The sequence below is a fragment of the Pan paniscus genome, chromosome 10 (genome assembly GCF_029289425.2).
Source record: "Pan paniscus chromosome 10, NHGRI_mPanPan1-v2.0_pri, whole genome shotgun sequence".
In the NCBI taxonomy this organism is placed as follows: Eukaryota; Metazoa; Chordata; class Mammalia; order Primates; family Hominidae; genus Pan; species Pan paniscus.
The window spans coordinates 96,164,083-96,184,228 of NC_073259.2; the positions used below are offsets into that span (position 1 = coordinate 96,164,083).

General features: G+C 34.8%; 2 protein-coding genes across 8 annotated transcripts in view; one reads left to right on the forward strand and one right to left on the reverse strand.

Moving 5' to 3' along the window:
- CEP290 (centrosomal protein 290) overlaps positions 1-17,857 on the reverse strand; it is a 92,947-nt gene extending 75,090 nt beyond the window's left edge. For all 7 annotated transcript variants that reach the window (XM_063593180.1, XM_003828323.4, XM_008953703.4 and 4 more), the window contains exons 1-13: positions 17,606-17,857; positions 16,912-17,040; positions 16,662-16,739; positions 15,187-15,256; positions 14,838-14,884; positions 12,339-12,482; positions 6,848-6,901; positions 6,228-6,248; positions 5,951-6,103; positions 5,379-5,561; positions 4,631-4,720; positions 1,937-2,059; positions 872-995 (exon numbers count right to left, since the gene is read on the reverse strand). In XM_063593180.1, coding sequence (XP_063449250.1) covers positions 872-995; positions 1,937-2,059; positions 4,631-4,720; positions 5,379-5,561; positions 5,951-6,103; positions 6,228-6,248; positions 6,848-6,901; positions 12,339-12,482; positions 14,838-14,884; positions 15,187-15,256; positions 16,662-16,739; positions 16,912-17,013 — 1,189 coding nt within the window. In that variant the 5' untranslated portion in view covers positions 17,014-17,040; positions 17,606-17,857. The remainder of the gene's footprint in view (positions 1-871; positions 996-1,936; positions 2,060-4,630; positions 4,721-5,378; positions 5,562-5,950; positions 6,104-6,227; positions 6,249-6,847; positions 6,902-12,338; positions 12,483-14,837; positions 14,885-15,186; positions 15,257-16,661; positions 16,740-16,911; positions 17,041-17,605) is intronic.
- Positions 17,858-17,989: 132 nt separating this feature from the next.
- The window catches only part of TMTC3 (transmembrane O-mannosyltransferase targeting cadherins 3), a 57,672-nt gene continuing 55,515 nt past the window's right edge, over positions 17,990-20,146 (forward strand). The window contains exon 1 of the mRNA XM_008953701.4: positions 17,990-18,193. The gene's annotated coding sequence lies outside the window, so the exon portion shown is untranslated. The remainder of the gene's footprint in view (positions 18,194-20,146) is intronic.

Consider the following 20,146-nt stretch of genomic DNA (forward strand, 5'->3'; position numbering starts at 1 on the left):
CTTTACTTCCTTTAAGTATTGGTTCAATTATCTCCTCAGCAAGGCTTTTGCTTCATTTTTGAAATTACAACCGTACCTGCAAACACCACATCACTACACTTATACACACATACGTGCACGGAATCACTATTTCTTCTTCATGTCATATATATAAATATATATATACACACACACATATGACATGTATATATATGTGTATATATGTATATATATATGACATGAAGAAGAAATAGTGATTCCGTGCGCGTGTGTATAAATGTAGTGTATACATATATATATATGTATATATAGTCACCAATTATAATAAACATGTCCATGAATTTCCCATGAACAGTTCGCACTAGTGTGCCCTGGCATAACTATAGTATGTAGTGCTATGGAAATATAACAACACAGATATTGTAAGAACTTATATTCATAGAATTTGATGTGTTAAAAAAGGTAATATGGCTCAGGGTAAGGAGAATATGATGAAACATTAATTTGGGTAAGATTAATGTGAAATTACCTCTGAAAACTATCTGCAATGCTGTTACACTGGTCAAAATTTTATTATCCTCCGTTCTTTGTTAATTATAAAAAGTTAAATAAAAATAATTGTATCACAATTTTTCATTTCTTTCATACCAGTGACCTGGTAATAAACGTTAATGTAATTTTCACCAGAGGAGAAAAATAATAGAAAATGCATCCATCATTTACAAATGTAAGCACCAGTAATATAAGTATAATAATAAATAATATCTTGTACAATTTTTTGAAAATATAAAATTCAAATGGAGAAAACTCAATATTGACTTGACATTTTATTTTAATAAAGTACGTTAAAAACATAATGGTATATAAAATAACTATATATTTATAAAAATACCTTTGTTTCTTTGGAGCTCATTTTTCAAATCTTCAATAATGCAAGTATTCTTTTCCATTTCTTTTGTATATTGTTCTACTTGTTCGGTGAGCATCTTAATTTGACTGTCTCGTTCCTGTATACCCTATAAAATATTTTAAAACAATATATATCCCTTCATGAATATTAACCTAAAAAGGTAAGGAAAAAAGTACATCTGATTTTTTTCAACAAGACTGTAGAACATATTTTCTTGTGGGTACAAGTATGTCTTTTACCATTTTGTACACTTCAACTGTAATACACAATGATAGGTACACTGCTGTTACTCCAATACTGAAAGATGGATATAATGGCAAACACTCTGGAAAATAGGATTTCCAGAACTCCCTAATGTTTGTGGCTTCTATACTTCCTTATATGTTACTTTCCTCATCCTCCATTCAATTCCATCTTTTTACCATTTTGTATGTTTCTGTTTTGCTGTGCTTTCTCTTTTATTCAACTTAGCTTTTTCCCCTTTCGTACTTTATTAAAAAATATTGTCCCCTGTAATTGTTCTTATTCAGCATACACTTTTCAAATCATCTTCTTACTTGTGGACTATAACTACAGCACAAATAATAAAAGTATTCCTTTTATTTGGGTTATTTTCACTAAAAATAAAATAGGTAGCACAGTCAAATTATAACCATGCTTTTAGCTTATTTCACATTGTATAGGGTATGTTAGGACCAAGATACAGTAAAATAAACCTTAAAAGAGTATAAAATTATTTTTAAATTTCTAAAAGTTTTCAATCATTTCTTGTTAAATAATTTCTAACCAAAACAATGTGTGTACTATCCACATAAACATAGAAAAATAAACACAGTAACTCTAGTTCTAAGTCTAATCCGGAATCTAAACTTAATTCTAATTTTTTATTGGGACCAGGTGGTAGAAGAAATTTCAAAAGACATTATTATACACTTGGTAGTACAAGCCGCTACATTAGGCACTGATGATATAATAAATAAAAGACATTGTTCAGAGTTCCAACTGTAATAAAACTGGTTGATAAACCAAATTCTGATAAGATTTTACCTGCTGTAGAGCCATAACATTACTTTTATCAGCATCAAGCTGAGTATTCTTAAGTTTCTCCCTTAGGTTATGTAACATTTGCTGATACTCAATAATTTCATCATCTTTAGAAGACAAAATTAGCTAGAAATAAACACAATAGAATCTGTTATGCAAAAGGAAAGTTAATAAAACATTCTTCATTATCATAAATAATAAACACCATTAGTAGATTTATGATACAGAAAATAAAAATTATTTGAAATGAGAAAGTATGAGCAACTACTGGCATTATCTCTGTTCCTTTTGTATATACAACCTGAAATTCAAATAGAAAATGATTTCAAAATATATACTGAATTTTCTTTTTTTATAATTCAATCTTTAAAAATATTTCAACCTTTCAAAACTCATTTATAAACAAGAAGTACTTCCATACAACTGTGAAAAGTTTTATACAATTGATCTTTATGAAGTATGCATTAAAATGCAACTAAGAGGCATAAAATATCTTGAATGAATGAAAGAAAAGGTATCTTGTGTTCCTTAGCTAGAAGGACCAAATAACATAAAAAGGTTTATCCTAAATCAATCTATAAAACAATTTATAACTTTAACACATACCCAATAAAAATCCACAAGATATTTTTTAAGAACTGGACAAGCCAGTTCTATAATTCACATTAAAAATATTCATAAAGAAGTCTAAAAGCAGAAAAATAATAACGTTTTTAGATATTAAAACATACACAAATTAAAACAAGTATACACTGCTAGGAAATAGATCAATCAATTCAATAAAAGAGACTCCAAAATTAAATTCAAATTCAAAAGGAGTATATAATAAAAATGAAATTTTATTTCAACAGGAGAAAGATGAAATAATCAATAAATGATGTTTGGACAACAGAGTAGCTCTGTTGCATCCATATTATACTCCTTACATCAAAATGAATTATATGTTTCGAAGATTTAAATGTAAAAAAAGGCCATGCAGAGTCACGCCTGTAATTCCAGCACTTTGGGAGGCCCAGGCAGGAGGATCACTTGAGGCCAGGGGTTCGAGACCAGCCTGGCCAACACAGTGTGACCCCATGTCTACTAAAAATACAAAAATTAGCTGCGCATGGTGGCACATGCCTGTAATCCCAGCTACTCAGGAGGCTGAGGCACAAGAACCACCTGAACCCAGAAGGTGGCATTTGCAGTGAGCTGAGATGATTGTACCATTGCACTCCAGCCTGAGCAATTGAGTGAGATTCTGTCTCAAAAAACAAAAACAAAAACAAAACAAGATATTAGGAGAAAAGATGAGAAAACAAGTTTATACTCAGAAGCCTTTCTCATTATAACAAATGTCAAAAGTCATTAAAAAATTATAAATTTAACTAAGCATAAAAAGAAATATTTCACAGCAAAAAATGCCATAAAGCAAAAAAAAAGTGACAAACTGTTAGAATGTATTTGCAACATACATGACAATTACAACACTTGCAGCAATTTATTCCACAGATATACTTGTACATTTGCAAAATAACATATATAAGGATATTCATTAAAACAGTTTACAACCCCAAAATTGGAAACTTCATAAACTTCACAAATTATCAAATTAACACCTGTATAAAAAGAAAAATTACATAGCCTTTAAAAAGAACAGCAATACTATATGTACTGATATAAAATAATTATGAAATGGTATTAAGTCAAAACAAAGTACAGAATACATATAACATGTCACCATTTACCCCGCCAACATTCAATCTGGTAAAGACAACTGTTTTTTCCAGGGGTTGGTAGACTATGGCCCACAGGTCAAATCTGGCCTCCCATCTGCTTTTGTAAATAAAATTTTACCGGAAAACCACCTTGCTCACTCATTTACGTATTGTCAATGGCTGCTTTCATGCTATAAGCAGAGTTTAGTTATAGCAGAGACCAGGTGGTCTAAAATATTCACTCTCTGGCCCTTTATATAAAGTTTATGGAGACATGACTGATTCTATAGGCCTTATTTCCATTGCTACTGCTTTTGTTTAAAATATAGGTTATCTGAGCTCCCTAGATGCTAACCAATTCCAAACTGCCCACAAGATTTATGTGAACCATACTAGAAAGCAATGACTCTAGAAGTGATAGTTTTTAAAATTAGAATTATTCATTCAGAATAATCTCTGATGTTTTTCAAGTATACAACCATCATAATCACAGCTTCTAATATGGTAAGGCCTGACAATTTGGTTAAGGTTGGAGAGTGGTGGTGAGGAAGAAAAGTGTATTTTGAAAAGGCTTCCCAAGTTATTCTGATCCCTTTGCTTATTCCCATTCCCACTGATGAACCTGACATTTAGTTAGAAAAACTAAAATTAAACCTGCAACTAGTTAACTAATGTATACAAGGTAACTATGAGTTAAGTAAAAAAATTTAAATTACATTTCGAATTATATATTTTAGATGCCAAATATATTTTGGAGTTAGACTTCTATCAAAAAGTTTAAAGTTAAACTCATTGATGTGAAAGAGGTCATTCAATAACAAATTAGCTAGAGATCAAAAAGGAGTTTTAGAGCTTTTCTAACCAATAAATAAAATAAACTTATGTTTAAAAACCCTAATAAAAGTGTTATAAACCAGTATAAGACATTTAAAGAAAAATAAGACTAAAATTTAAATCTAAAATACAAAAAGTTATTATGTCAATTGAAAAAAAATACCTTCCATTCTTCTACTTTTGCATTGACAGCTACCATAATTGGATCATCTTCTTCATTTTTTGATTTCAGAAGATCTGTAAGCTCCTGCACCTAAAAGACAACAGTTATTTCAAGAGTTGTTGCAAACTGATGTAACATATATTTACACCTGTGCATATTTACATATACATTATATATAAATATATCTACATACACACACATACATATTCATACTTATTATATACACATACATACGGATACATTACATTACATATGTGTATTTATCATTGAAGTCATCCTGGAATTATAGGTGACATTTAATAGTTTCTGCATCTTATAATTGCATAATTATCTTTCATTACTAGAAAATTTTATTTTTAAACATTATTCTACCTTTTAAACAAGTTTAATCCACATAAATACTGAACAATGTATTGGTTTCTAATATATTTATAATGTATTTATTTTAAGATAAAATGAAATGTTATGATCCACAGGATTTTCAAGAGTCTTTTATAGAAAACCCCATAATGACTGCTATCCACACATTCATTCAAGTATCATTTATATATCCTAAATTGCAAAAATTAGTGTTTGTGAGGTGATTGGAGAAACATATGGACAAATATACCAACATGACAAGATATTACACTATTAAAAAGACAGACAAAAATTCACATCCTAGAAAAAGTACTTTCTAGTGTCAAATAAATAGTAATGAGATAATATGAAGTCTGAATAAATAAGTTATTCTAAAAGTAATTCTTACTTGAAGTTGATAATGATTGTTTTCTTTTTTTAACTGATCTATTACATTATCTGTCTGATGTACAATAGCTTTCATTCTATTATATTCATCAGTCATCTTCTCCATTTCCTGTACAGACTCTTCTAAATTTTTTCTCATTTCTTGATTCTGAACTTCAATTTTCTCATTAGCTTCTGTTAAAGTCTAAAAAAGTTAGACACTATAATTAAAAAGTAATTTTAAAAAAACTGAAATTTAAACCAAATTAAAATTAAACGCAGCCATAAGTGTCCTCTAGAAAAAAAGAGAATTCTTTATAGACCTTTACTAATTGGCATTGACCAATTAAATCAAATTGAATCAAGAAAATAGTACATAAGGACCTCAATTGTTCTTAATGACCAAGACAGGCAAATATAAAAATGGCTAAAAAGTTGCAACTTCAAATATGTAATTTATTTCACATTTTACAAGTACCTAGTGACAGATTTATAGCAGGGAATTTACATGTAGAGCTAAATATTATATTTACATTATAATGAAATTAAAGTTTTTAGGAACCATTGCTCTGAATTGACTTCTAGCCATTTTACCTGAATTTCATCAAGATATTGGACAAGCTCATAGTTTTTTTTAGACAACTGTGATCGGTAGTCACTGTCTTCCCCTCTTCTTGATAAAAGTGTTTCTTTCTGTGAATCTATTTGTTTCTGGTAGTCAATAATATCCTGACAAAGTTGTTCATTCTGAAGGTAACCAAACACAACATTCAATTACAAACTATTCAGAATAACAAAATCATATCCTCTAAATAATGCTCTCACAACATATCTTTAAATTCCCAAGATTTCACCACACTTAAAGCCTCACCTTTTTCTTTAGACGTTTGTTCTACAGAAAAGGACAGGAAAACGGTAATTAGAAATGAGAAAGGCAATACATAATTAAAAATAATAATCAGAAACTAAAGAAAACAAAAAAATTTTAGGAAAATGATGCATATTATCTTGAATAACCAAAGAAAGAATACTAATTATCTACCAAAACAAATAATATTTCAATTATGTTAGAAACTTAAGAACTTCTATCAGAATAAACAATGTACAAACATTATTTGGCTCAGTAGAACCAAATGATAATCAGAATTTATAAGATTCCACAAGTAACAAAAAATTTTAAAGGATTCTGGGTAAGAGAAATAAGAATAGAAATCCAGTCATCTATTCAATTAGAAAACTAGCAAAGAATGGCTTATAAAACAACAAAAAAAGATTTACCCGCATAGACCTGAGATGAATGTAATACTTAATGGCCTCACATTTTGCTTTGTTTTCTATTTCCCTAAGACAAAGTCATACCATAAAATCAGTTTGAAAACATCAGTTACTTAGAAGACTCCAGTCCTGGTTAAAATATAAATTTATGTAAACTTAGGTACTTATTTTAATAAGTACCTTTGTTGAACCACCACAACTACTAAAATTTTTTACCTCTCTTCTTAATTTGCTGTTTTCATTTTCTGCCTCCTCATTTCGAAGAGCCAACTAAAATAGTAAAAAAAAAAAAAATAAGAAGAAGATAAAATTCAGCAGTAATTTTTTTTTTGAGACAAAGTCTTTGTCGCCTAGGTTCTAGTACAGTGGTGCGATCTCGGCTCACTGCAACCTCTGCCTCCCGGTTCAAGCAATTCTCCCACCTCAGCCTACCGAGTAGCTGGAGTTACTGGCATGCATTACCATAACTGGCTAATTTTTGTATTTTTAGTAGAGACGGGGCTTCACTGTGTTGGCCAGGCTGGTCTTGAACTCCTGGCCTCAAGTGATCCATCCGCCTCAACCTCCCAAAGTGCTAGGATTTCAGACATGAGCCACTGTGCCTGGCCATCAGCAGTAATTTAACATAAAGCCAGATATTCAGCTTATCTACTTAAATTTTAAATCCTCTCTAACAAAGTAGAAAATGTTAAAGCTATTAAGGATTTAATATCAACCTAACACATAAATAATAGGCCAAAATTTTCAAAACTTAAGGATTTAAGGATTAAACAGTTTCATTTTAAAGAATTAAAAAGAACATACACACAAACTCTAACCAAAGAATACAGAAACAAATTAATCTGCTCCTTCAAAAAAACCCCTAACAAAATGGTTTTCTGCCCAACATCTTTATTTCACTTTTCTAAGTCATAGCTAGACTATTATTTGCTCTCAGTGAACATAAATTACTTAGAAATATAAGGCAATACAACACAATGGTTAAAAGAAGCAATCTAAAAATCACACCAGCCTAGGTTTATGTCCCTCATCAACCAATTTCTAGTAAAGCATGAATGAGTTACTTAACATCTCTTTAACTCAGTCTTCTCATACATGTTGACATAAGAGTTAAACAAGATGCATACAGAGTTCTTAGAAAAATGATCAGTGAATAGAATAGCAAAAAGTAATACAGCATTCTCTTATCTACATATAAGTGACTTCATCTGTGATTCTTGTTTCTCCAAACAGGCAAACATTATTATAAACATTATGATGCCTTTTTTCACCTATTCTCCAAACCTCATTCCTCTTATGACCTTTCATTTTTCTGGTTCTCCTCTTTATTCAAGGAGATGATAGAATCACAATGGTATACAACGATATTTAAAAAGTCTATAATAAAGAACCAAATGTAGTATGTGATCCTTGACGGAACTTTGGATATTGGAGGTGGGGAGACTGAAGGATATTATTGGGCCATTAGAAGAAATCTCATTATGGACTACATAATGGTGCTGAATCAATATTAAATTTCCTGAGCATGACAATTATATTGTGTTCATTGTAGGAGAACATCTTTCTTTTTCAAACAGACAAGCTGAAATATTTAAGTGCAAAGTATCATATCTGCAATTAGCTCTTAAACGACTCAGCAAAAAATGTGATTGAACAAACAAGAGACAGAGAAATATATATGTGTGTAAAAATACTGACAAAAAGATAAAGCAAAGTTGGCACAACATTAACAACTGGTGAATCTATATGAAGGGTATGTGGGTGGTTACTGTTTTTCTTTCTCCCATCAACTTTTAAGTTCTGGGGTACATGTGTAAGATGTGCAGGTTTGTTACATAGGTAAATGTGTACAATGGTGGCTTGCTGCACAGATCAACCCATAACCTAGATATTAAGCCCAGCATCCATTAGCTATTCTTCCTGATGTTCTCCCACCCCGACCCCTTGACAGGTCCCAGTGTGTGTTGTACCCCACCATGTGTCCATGTGTTCTCATTGTTCAGCTCCCACTTATAAGTGAGAACATGCAGTGTTTGGTTTTCTGTTCCTGTGTGAGTTTGCTGAGGATAATGGCTTCCACCTCCATCCCATGTCCCTGCAAAGGACATGATCTTGTTCCGGTTTTTTTTTTTTTTTTTTTCTTGAGACAAACTCTAGTTTTGTTGCTAAGGCTAGAGTCCAGTGATGTGATCTCAGCTCACTGCAACCTCTGCCTTCTGGGTTCAAGTCATTCTCCTGCCTCAGCCTCCCAAGTAGCTGGGACTGCAGGCATACAGTACCATGACCAGTTAATTTTTGTTTGTTTTGTTTTGTTTTGTTTTGTTTTTGTACAGATGGGGTTTCACCATACTGGCCAGGCTGGTCTTGAACTCCTGACCTCAAGTGATCTGCCTGCCTCGGCCTCCCAAAGTGCTGGGACTGCAGGCATGAGTCACCACACTGGACCTCTCATTCTTTTTTGATGGCTGCATAGTATTCTATGATGTATATGTTCCACATTTTCATTATCCAGTCTATCATTGATGAGCATTTGGGTTGATTCCATGTCTTTGCTATTGTGAATAGTGCTGCAATGAACATATGTGTACATGTATCTTTATAAGAAAATGATTTATATTCTTTTGGGTATATACCCAGTAATGGGATTGCTGGGTCAAGTGGTATTTCTGCTTCTAGATCTTCGAGGAATTGCCACACTGTCTCCCACAATGGTTGAACTAATTTACATTACCACCAACAGTGTGTTTCTTCCAATCTTTATGAAGATATGACATTTTTCAAAATAAAAAATTTAAAGAAAGTTTATAATAAAATGCAAAGTACAATACAAATTTTAGAAGTTTGCCTATCATTATTATTATCAATTGAAAGTTAATAATCCCACTGTGTTCTGAATTGGGAAATTTTTACAAGAAGAGAAGCCAAGAACTTAATGCTAAAGCATTTAATGCTATTGATGCTTTTTTCCCTTGTCTTCTCAAACATCACACTCTGTTCTCCTTTCTTGAGCTTTTCCTTGAAGCACTCTTCCTATTTCATTGCTTTATTAGACATTTCTCAGAGATATGCCTTACAATCACTTTTCTGGCTTCAATAATGTCTACGCTGATGATTCATAAATCCTCATCATCTGTACAGGGTCTCTTGTGAATTCCATATCCACAGATACCCTTTTTGAATATGCCCAGAAGAACCTCAAACTCAACATCTACAAAACTGAAATAATCTCAAGCTTTCCAAATTCCTCTTGTGTTCCTCCTTAATGAATGGCACTATCTACCTATTTAGTGGCCCAACCCACAAAATTAGGCAGACTCTCCATCCTCCCTCTCCTCCAACAATCAATTACATTCACCACATCCAATTACATCTACTTCTCTCACACTTGTCTTTCTCAGGCAAATGCCATCATTAGCACTTCCCTGAATTAACACAAATGTTTCCTTACTAGTCTTGGCCCTTTTCAATCCACTCTCTACAAAGTACAGTAAACTTTTAAAGTATAGATCTGATCATGATATCCTGTGCTCAAAACTCTTCATTGGCTCCTTTCAGGAAAAGAACCAAATTCATTAGGAACTGGCCCTTGCTGATCTCTCCAGAGGATCATAAAAAATAAAACTGGGAAGGCAAGATAGCACAGACTCTTGAGTAAGACTGTTTTCAAATCCTACCTTTACCATTTATAAGCTGTGCAACCATGGGCAATTACTCTTTCTGTGTCTCCATTTCTTCATCTGTATCATGGCAGAAATGACAACTATCTCATATGACAAGTAACAAATAAGCAATAATGAATTAATGCATATGAAGTGCCTGGCACATAGTAAGGACTCTATGAAAGCTATTTTCACTTATATTTCAGTCAAAATGAATAACTGTAGTTTCCTAAATACTCCATAACATCTCCTACCTCTAGGTCTTAGCAAATGCTATATCTTCTACCCAGAATGTTCTTTTTTTAACCACCATATATATTCTCATTCCTCTTACCAGTCTAACTATACTTCAGGTCTCAGTTTACAGATCACATCCTGCACCTCAAGGCTGATTATGGTATCTCTCTCCAGAGTATGCCAGAATATGACCTTATGTATCTCCCTAAGTATCATATTATCACTATGTTAGGCTTATTATTGACTATGAATATTCTTGAGAGCCAGAACATAGTTGCCCACTATATCACTAGTAACTAGCAGTCTCTGGTATGCTGTAAAGACTCAATAAAACTGAATGACTGGTTAACGGCAAAGAAGTAATTGCCAAAGCAACCCATACCCCTATTTCATCTCAAGGAATTGAGCAGCCAAAAAGGAACACAGGCCATATATTCAAGTCTTCTCTGTGTGTGACTATGAAAAAAGACAATAGTCTAAGATATAAATGGACAAGGTAGTTCTGATTAGCTAAGGGTGTGTGGTATGAATGATAAGTCAACTGATACAGGTCTATATAGAAGAACAAAAGTCCAGAAAACCACAGACATCCCCCTAAGCAATTCTACCAGTGTATATTATAAGTTAGATCCTTCATGACTATTAAAAAATCCACAGGTCTGCTATGTTTTGCAGAGTTAGCTAAACAGATAACGCTCTAAGAGCTTGTTCCTAACATTTAGGTGGAATCGATCCATACTTTCTCTACCACATTGTTTTCATAGCTAACTTCTATATGATTCTTCAACATTTTAGAGTAAAATAGATACATGAAGAATGGGGATACTTTTCCTTACAAATCAATTTATGATACATTCTCTTAAATAGCATATCATTGTTTTCTTAAAATGTATGACCCTCAATTTCTGAGAGAACAATGGACAAAATAAAATAAATGGAATATAACACAACAATGACCTAAAGGACACAAAGTTGGAAAACGTTTCTCAGTATAAGGGACAGGACAGTTACCACATGTAGGCACCAAATTTTACTAAAGTTTACTAACAGTTCAGGTGAAATAAAAAACAAATAAATGTTAAGTAAATAAATAAATAATACATTAAATAGGAAGCTGAGGTAAAATAGGAAATTTTCTTCCAGGAAATACAAGTTGATCTGCAAAAAACTTTCTTCCTAAAACTAAATTCAAGTGAACAGTGCAAGAATTATTAGTTTATAACAAGGAATAACGAGGTAATAAAAACTATGCATTAAAAATGTTATTTTAAATATGTGATTTATAAACTGCTGACATGAACACAACTTTTCAAAAACTATACATATATATATATCTCACATAAAATAAGGTACAACTAAAAACAAGATATTTAATTAACCATTATTGAATATATCGAAAGATTCATTTGCGAATCTACTAATCATATAAATACATTGAAACGAACAAATATAACTTTTACCCAAAATAAACGATGGCACTAGAAAGATCACTTCTTTATCAAAATCTATTAGTTTCTTGATACCAATCTTCCAGACAAAAGCATTAATTTTAGGTAACAAGTTTGATGTCCTGAGAAAAATGTACTTCCAAATATAAAGAATTAATCTTCAAGTCATATTCACTAGAAGTACCTGTTCCATTATATTTTAAAATTGGTGATGACAAAATGAACAGTGATATAAAACCTTAGAGATAAGTGTACATCATTTTTCAAATATAACATACAATATAAAAATTGATATTGTTACCAATAATAATAAAAAGCCAGGTAACTTGAACAGTGAAGATTCATGGAAAAAAAGTGCTTTACTTGCTCATTAACTTTCTTCTCTTTCTCCAACTCCTTTTCCATGTCCTCCAATTCTCTATCTTTTTGTTCTAATTGTTTTTCAAGTTGGCAAATTTCATTACGTAAAAACCGAGTATCTCGTCCACCTGCAGACTGCTGAGCCATCTTAAAGTAATAAACCCAAAGTATAAATTAATCCCATTATATTTTGAGGTTCAAATGAGTCAACAACAAGCAAATAATTATGCTGACTTTAAATTTGCATTATACTTCAGTGCAGATATTTAAAATCATATTAGCTTAAGACCTTTTATTTTTTTTAATTTAACTTACTTAAGGTTAGTTCACAGTTAATAACTCCTTAAATTTTTCCTGAGCCACCCAGAGATGCAAAGAATTGACTGTTAATCATTCTGTTGTAACCACTGGGTCACAGGTAACCAGACTAAACTGCAAAGGTTCCTGAGCCTCAGGGATCTGGAACCTGAGTAAAAACCATCAGAATCTCCACCCCAGTCAGTGAAGCTGAGTGCCTTAACCTGCCCTTTCTCTCATACCATGCACTGTTTAGACCAGTGCTGTCCCATAGGACTTTCTAGCATAATGGACATGCTGTCAGTGCTGTCCAGTTCAATAGCCACTCGCTACATGTAGCTATGTTTGGGCATTTGAAGTGTGGCTAGTGCAACTGAAGAACTAAATTTTTCGTTTTAATTTTAACCAATGTAAATATAAATAGCTACAAGTGGTTAGTGCTAGTGCTACCATATTAAACAGCTCAGGTTTTGGTTATCTTAAGATTCGTAGCTGATTAAATCCATTTTACCTCACAGTCTTGTTAATTCAGGTCATGGCCAAGAACATCAAATCATTTGGTCATCTAATGTGTCTCACATTCATTTCTTCACCTTATAGTTCTGTTATTCCTCTACCTTAACCAAATTGTTCTTACTCTTTCTCTCCTCCAAAAAGCATTCCATTGTGCTAAAATTATCTTCCAAGATAAATTAATATTTCACATCCTCAGATTCTTTACTGAATCCTCCTTTCCATCTCCTTGGCTTAGCTGCAATTTGGATCCTTTAGTATACTAATGCCCTTGGAACTCTTTCAATTGGAAGGTGCTCATTCTTTCAGATCCCATATACATTAGGGTCAGAAGAAGGTGTTGGTACTTCTAGGTTTACCCCACCCTGCAACTTCAGGTGATCATTCCTATCATTCCTCCATCATCCTATAGAAACTTCAGCTGCTTTCTCACAAAATATCCTGCTCTCCATCTTTACCTACTCATGGTAGAAACAAGCCACCAACTTTCCAGTAACTCCGCAAAATGCACTGGGAATTTAAGCATGTGGCCCACAGACGTCTATCAAATGCCCACTAAGCAATCTCCACATAAGTTTTGTTCTAGTCTATTTTTTTCTTGAATTCACTATAGTCTCTCACTCCCACACCCACATCAGATCCTTGTCCAACCAGAACATTCTTTCAATTATTCCCACTATGCCTGTCCTTTGACCTCACAGGACACTCTAATCCCTCGACTTCTCCCTCCATATCCCTACCCTTCTGCCCACCCAACCCCAATCTTGATTTTCTTATCTATTCAGTTAAGACTTCATAATCATCACTTCAACCACTTTCCTACCAATATCTTCAACTGTCCTACCCTTCTATTCTACAGCAGCTACCTAGCTAAACACTAACACAGAATTGATCCAACACCATAATTCATTTAGTATTTATTGAAAGTGCTTGGCATTTTCCCAGGAGCTGGATATACAATAAAAAACAATAGGTCATCCAAGTTCAGAGAGTTAACGAGTAGAAGAATCAGGACTAGAACTCAAATCTGTCTGACTCCAGATCCCCAACTCTCCAGTCCTGTCTCCAATATATTTCAAATTTTACCTAATTTCCTTAAAATGTGACACCATTTCCCACTCTTTTTAACAGAAGATGTCATCACCAACCTCTCAACTTCCAAGCATTATGCCTACAAACATAAAAGCTTCTATACACATCCACTCTTCCCACGCTCATCCACTCATCCTCCTCTCCTAACACAAAGGAAAAGGGTATTCCTCCTTTCAAAGGCTGATCCATTTGTATTATATTCCTACCTTCTCAGGAATCTCTATGTATTTTGTTCTTCAACAATACATTCATATTTTGGCCCTCAGCTTTGTCAAAAATTACTTCTATAACACCCTTTGGTCACTATTCCTCAAATCCCCACCCACCCTCCACCTCAGTTACTAGTAATCTTTCTGTATATTTCCCAAGACTATAAGCTCCATCCAGCAGTTAACTTCTTATTTTGTTCACAAGTATATGCTCAGTCCTTAGTACTATATAAGGCACATAATAGGCATGTAGAACATATACAGAATAAACAAATAACCATGATTACGATTATCCTTATAATTTTTCCAGCCAACAATAATTTTAAAATTTGAAAACAATTCAAAATAAAATTAATGACAATTACATCCTAGGGAATACAAAAAGACATACCTCCAGTTCATTTTCCAGTTTCATTACTTTAGTTTTTAATTGATTTTCTATTTTTTTAAAAAAAAGAAAAATGTTTTAATTGATTAGTTACCACAAAACAAACTTTTAAATAAATTTCAATAACAAAATTAATTCTTTTAAAAGAGTCCATCATGATTATAAGGTAACAAAAAGTATTATATGGCAGATCCATAAAATAGGAGTCTAGAAATATTTATTATTAAATGTTATATATTAAAAATAAACTGAATATATATATTTTATAGAATATAATTTAATTTTCTACAGTTTAATGAACAAATGGAATTCATTATTTAATACCATAATAAACTTTTTCCAAGGTGCTTACCAAATTTTGCTTGTTCTTCTCCAGCTTTTTCTACTTCTTCCAAAGCCAGCTCCACTTCTTGAGCTTTCATCTAAATATTAAAAAAAGGTTATTTCAATATGCCTTTATACTGGAATGTAAGCACTGAAAATAAAAATTCTGTTTTATTTGTTATGATCCTTAGTGCCAGCAATGGCTGGCACATGGAGACGTTCAGTAAATATTTGCTGAATAAATAGTTTTTGGTTTTTTTTTGTTTTGTTTTGTTTTTGTTTTTTTTGCTTTTGAGATAGGGCCTCACTTTGTCACCCAGGCTGGAGTGCAGTGGCACAATCTCAGCTCACTGAAACCTCTTGCCTCCTGGGCTCAAGCAATCTTCCCATCTCAGTCTCCTGAGTAGCTGGGACTACAGGTGCATGCCATCATGCTTGGCGTGCCATCATGCTTGGTGTGCCATCATGCTCGGCAAATTTTTTCGTACAGGCAAGGTCTCACTATATTATCCAGGCTGGTCTTGAACTCCCAGGCTCAAGCAATCCTCCTGCCTTGGCCTCCCAAAGTGCTGGGATTACAGACGTGAGCCACCATGCCAGGCAATTTTCTTACTTAAGACTACAATTTCTAGATTTTTAATAGCATGAAACATTTTTGATTCTCCCTTTTACCTCAAGTCCTCGAGTCTTATATCCAGTAATGCAACATCTCCCTTTGTAATGTCTTTCCACTACTTTTTTTCTGTTCCAATTGCTATTATTCTAATCCATAATTTCAGGTTTAAACTCCGCTATAATGTGATGTCTACAAAGCTCCAATTTCCTTCAGTTTGTCCTACATAATATACTCAGTTTTGCCTTCTAAAGGCGTATTTTTGTACCTATCAATTGTGTTTCGAAAACCTTTACTGCCTTCTCAATTGCTGATAGCATAAAATACATCTTTAAGGCCCTCAGCAACCTATCTCAAAGTACTTACCCAAGATTTGTTTTCTCTACAGTCTGCTACAAACTTGCTGCACCTTGTTTCCTCAAATATAAAGAATAAACATATTTCCTGTTCTCAGTATTTATTTATGGTAACCAACAGCTCTAGAATTCCCTTACTATCTTACCACTGCATTGCCTTCCACTTATCTAACACTACTCTTCAGTATTGATCCTTTGTGAAGTCTTCTGACATCTCTTAAATCATTTCCCCTCTTAACAAATCCCTATAGCAGTCATTGTCTGCATTTGTCATTTGGACCTCAAGATATATTTCCTTATGTTATTTTTCAACATACTCATTCTATTTCCCCTACACACCCTTTTAGAAACTTTAAGTAGAAACTAGCAATGTTTTATACACTAAAATATTTAATTCACATTTAAATATATTGCATTTTTTAGTGGTGATGTAGATATTACCAGGTATTTTCACAAAGATTACCTTACATAAGAACAGATTTTTATAGTTCCACTAATAGCCAAACCTATAGTTAAAACCTACTACATACAAACCTTCATTAGTGACTGAGTAATTCTGAAAAGGTGTATCACATTTTCTTGCTTTTCACTTTTTAGCTCATTTACTTCCACCTAAGTAAACAGAAAAGCAACTGTTTTATATTTTATAACCTTCAAGCAAAATATAAGAACTCTTCCAGATTGTGACAATTATAGTTGTCCCTGAAAAAAATAAATTCATATTTTATTAATAAATTAATCATAAGTTAATGTATATATCTATTATTATTGACCAATTAAGCACCTTGGATAAGGAAATCAATAAATTATCTGCCAGTTCTTCTTGACGGGGCAGGTCATCTGGGTCAACTTTCATTATTTCTTTCCAGTTTATATTAGGTGGCATCTTGAATTCTTTCACTGTGCTCCACCTCTGTAACAAAACAGGTGGATATTAGCATTTTCAAGGTACACAGTATTATTGGTTTTCTAGCACCTTACTTTTTTGCAGATTATTTCATTATAACTTTCTGATGTTAGCAAAGCAGACAATTGGGCCACAAAACAGACAAGTGGGCAAAATAGCCTTGATCAAAAATAGCAGTCGGCACAAACTGTCAGAGTGTACCGGCTAAATAAAATGTGACGGCTTCCTTGCTAACACTAATCTAAGTTAATACTTAAGATTTCTGGATCCCTTCCTCCACACCCCTACCCACAATGCGCGCGAACACCCTAATCCTGGCAAGCGCGAGGGTCTGTGGAAGGCCGACAATCATCCCTGATTTGGAGAAACAGAATTGGGGCTGAAAAAAAACGCAGAAATTAACAATTGGAATGAGTGAAGTTGTGCGGCGGAAACTGGAACCGAAGCAAGGCAGTATTACCGACCCGAGGCTGGAAGGGGCGGGGTAGCTACGCTGTGGCACACGGGCCCTCAGGCTAAAGAACCTGAGCGTGGAGTGACTCGCTAATCCTGCTTACAAGGATCCACCCACCTAGACCAAGCCTGGCAACCAGCGGAGGTCTCTCACTACCGCAACCACCAAGCTGGACCCCGCCGCGGGCCCTGACAGATCCCTATCGCGGTTCCACGCGGACTCTGGGTCCAGCCAAATGGTCCCGAGCAAGCCAAAGCGGCAGCGGATGCTAGGCGACACCATCCCCAGCTCCGCCAAGGCCAGAATAAGATCCCGGATGCAGGGAGAGCCTACAGTTCACGACCGTGGGTGACGCTTTACGTTTAGATTCTCCGCCGGAGTCCCAGAGCTCGGTGTTCAGGATGATGAGAAGGCGTGGAACGAGGACTTCAAATCCCAGAGTGCAGTTCTGCCTGAGGCTTCTGCATGCTGGGAACTGAAGTCCCTGAGAAAAGGAGGTAAGGCGCTCCCGGCATGCAACGCGTAAGACTGCGACGGTACTGGGGCGGCGGGGAAGGACCGAGAGGCGGGAGGCGCAGCGGCTCAGGCGCCTACGAACTGGTGGCCTGAACGAGGTAGACCATGACTGTGGTTTCAGTGGCGTCACTCGCTGGGCCGCTCTTCCTGAGGTTTTCCTAAGCCATCCCCTAGAGGAACCGCTCCCAGGTGAGGTCGAGCTGTCGGTCAGCATATTGGGAGGAGTTGAGGGGAGCAGTCCTGGGTTAGAGAAGCTTCTGCTATTGGGGCCGTAGGGCCTGGTCCCATTCTGAAAAAGTGGGAACACCCTGCCTTCTCTTCAGGCGTTTGCAAGCGGCGTCCAGGGTAGTGCCTTCTGTAAGAAGGAAAAAACAAAAAGTTTTAGCCTTGTTTAGTATCAGAATCTGTCTTGGTAGTTAGAGTGAGAGCCGCGCAGCCGTGATCCTCGTTTGGGGGCGAGCGAAGAATTGACAAGAGGTCTCGGCATCCCGACCCCGCCCGCCTTACCTGTAGCACCATTCCCTTCGCGGATCGTGGGGCTTGATGGTTGTGGAGCTAGTATAAAGTCAAGGCTCTAGAAAGGAGAGGTTAGTACTTGTCCGGGCCACTGCCGGGGGTGGAGAGAGAAGGGACCCGAGGACTCACCTGTAGTATTGTTGCCACTTGCTTGGTTACCTAGGGTGCCCTTCCATGAAAGCGCCTTCTCTGGTGTTTACCACTCTTACTCGTGCAAGTTTTGCTCATCCTGCTCATCTGCTCACAATCATGCTGGAGTATGATACATCTCTACCTAACTTTCCTAAGAAGCTGTAGACTTAAATCTAAATGACATTTCCAACTATCTGGACCAGTGCTTTGTCTTTTTTTTTTTTTTTAAACGCTGCTTTAAAAAAAAATTACTGTACTTGACAGTAAATTTTCCTTTCGAAAATAAGTAATGAGTTTCTTTTTAAACCCCCAATTTGGGTAAAATAAGTAGCTCAGTACAAAATAAAAAGATACTGATTTTGTGAGATGAATTTTAAAGACATTAGTTAGATTTATAGGAATGACAATTTTACTACTTTTCTGAAAGATTATATGCCAAATACTATTCATTATCTTGTTTATTCTTCCTTACAATCCAGTGAAATAGGTGCTTACATTGTCCTCATTTTCCATCTGAGTTAAGAAACTGAGGCTTGGAGAAGCTAAGTACTTTAACTTAAATAGTGTGATTGAACACAGATCTCTGGCTGGAGGACATATTCTTAACTTCTATACACCTCCTCAGACATTCTGGGAAACCAATATTTGTGAAGTGCTTGTTCCTCAATCTTGCTATTTTTATTAAATGTTATATTTTAATTTTGTAAGTGTTGACTCAATAATTTGAATTAAATATTCTTCATGTTCAGTGTTCTTAATTCATAATTTAACATGGGATGGTGTTTCTGGAAAGGGGTTCTGATCTGGACCCCAGGAGAGGGCTCTTGGATCTCGCCAAGAAAGAATTGGAGGTGCATACACCCCCATTGGAGGTGGTAGACTAAGGATTGTTATAGTTATTTCTTGATTATATGCTAAACAAGGGGTGGGTTATTCATGAGTTTTCTGGGAAGAGGGTAGGCCATTCCTAGATCTGAGTGTTCCTCCCCTCTTTAGACCATATAGAGTAACTTTTTCACATTGCCATGGCATCTGTAAACTGTCATAGCACTGGTGGGAGTGTCTTTTAGGATGCTAATGCATTATAATTAGTGTATAATGAGCAGTGAGAACGAGCAGACGTCCCACCTTTCTTGCCATCTTGGATTTGGTGGGATTTGGCTGGCTTCTTTACTGCATGCTGTTTTATCAGCAAAGTCTTTATGATCAGTATCTTGTGCCCACCTCCTATCTCATCCTGTGACTTAGAATGACTGACAGACATCCTGAGAATGTAGCCCAGTAGGTCTCACCCTTATTTTACCCAGCCCTTATTCAAGATGGAGTTGTTGTGATTCAAATACCTCTGACAATGGTAGGAATGAAATTTAATAGTTACTGAGCACATGTTATGTCATACACTATGCTGACTACTGCGTGTTTGTTTTCATAATAGAAGTCTGTTTTCTGTAACACCTTTTCTTCTGGTTTTTTCATTCATTATAACTTATTTTT